Source organism: Pteropus alecto, unplaced genomic scaffold, assembly GCF_000325575.1.
Source record: "Pteropus alecto unplaced genomic scaffold, ASM32557v1 scaffold49, whole genome shotgun sequence".
Taxonomy (NCBI): domain Eukaryota; kingdom Metazoa; phylum Chordata; class Mammalia; order Chiroptera; family Pteropodidae; genus Pteropus; species Pteropus alecto.
The window spans coordinates 2,736,273-2,737,418 of record NW_006443131.1 but is presented as its reverse complement, the minus strand read 5'-3'; the positions used below and the strand labels follow the sequence as shown (position 1 = coordinate 2,737,418).

At 62.9% G+C, this 1,146-nt stretch overlaps 1 protein-coding gene across 1 annotated transcript in view; it reads left to right on the top strand.

The window, feature by feature from the left end:
- Nucleotides 1-1,146, top strand: part of NPR1 (natriuretic peptide receptor 1) — a 17,274-nt gene that overhangs the window by 5,616 nt on the left and 10,512 nt on the right. Inside the window, 2 exon segments of the mRNA XM_025040851.1 lie at nucleotides 477-676; nucleotides 1,121-1,145. Of these exon segments, the coding sequence (XP_024896619.1) occupies nucleotides 477-676; nucleotides 1,121-1,145 (225 nt within the window).

Genomic DNA, 1,146 nt, shown 5'->3' with positions numbered 1-1,146 from the left:
TCTCCATCGCCCCCTCCTCTCGCCCCTCTGCGCCCCTCCCCCTCCCAATGCCCTGCCCGCCGGTTCTTCCCCAGTTAACGGGAGGGCGCACTGGCCTGCTGCCACCCTGACAATTAGTAGGTCCCACACTTAGTAGGCTCAGTTCACATTTTCCGTTCCTTCCCAGCAGCCTTCTCCCCTCCCCCACCTCCCCTCGTTGCTCCCACACACCCGCTCCCTCCCTCGCCTGCCCGGCTGACGCCACCTTCCCCACCTTCAGCTCCGGCCGTCCCGGCTCTCGGGGGCTCGGCTCCTTCCCCCCTCCCACCTCCTGCTCCCGCCCTTCGCCATCTTTCTGCTGCCACAGCCTGGGCCGAGACAGAAGTTCCATTTATCCACCACGGGGTCTCAGACTGTCCCAGTTCCTCTACCCAAGGAGGTCCGCCTCCCCCCGGACCTAGGCTTCTCTCTCTGACACCCCCCTCCTTGCTCCCCAGTTATCTATATCTGCAGCTCGCCGGACGCCTTCAGAAACCTGATGCTTCTGGCCGCGGAAGCTGGCCTGAGTGGCGAGGACTATGTCTTTTTCCACCTGGACCTCTTCGGGCAAAGCCTGCAAGGTGCACACGGACTTACTCCCCGCAGGCCCTGGGAGAGAGGGGATGGGCAGGATGTCAGTGCCCACAAGGCCTTTCAGGTGAGTGTCCAGGGGGAGCCCAGACCGTGGGGGCTCTGAGCTAGTGGCACTCACTTTCTGGGCAGTGCGTCGTCCATCCGCGTCTGTAAGAGTTCCAGAAAAGGGGTTCTTGGTGCTGGCAGGGAGTTAGGAGTGTCGGGTGACAAAGGACGACGGGGGGTGGGGTGGGGGGGTGAGGGCTGTATGGATGGAGGGCAGGGGAGGCTAAGAAGATCGGACAAGGGCCTCGAGGTGAAAGGCTGTCCCAGTCCCGCAGACAACAGGACTGGGAGACGCCATCCCATTGGACCACCCCCCACCCCATTTGGAGCAGGCAGCACCTCACCCAGGGTGTGGGGCCCAGTCTGACCTTCTGCTAAGCAGAGCTGCAGGTCCGGGAGGTGGACCCCAGGGTACCCGGGGGACTGGTCAACTTCTAGCTCACCCCTCTCTACTCTTCCTCAGGCCGTCAAGATCCTTACATACAAAGA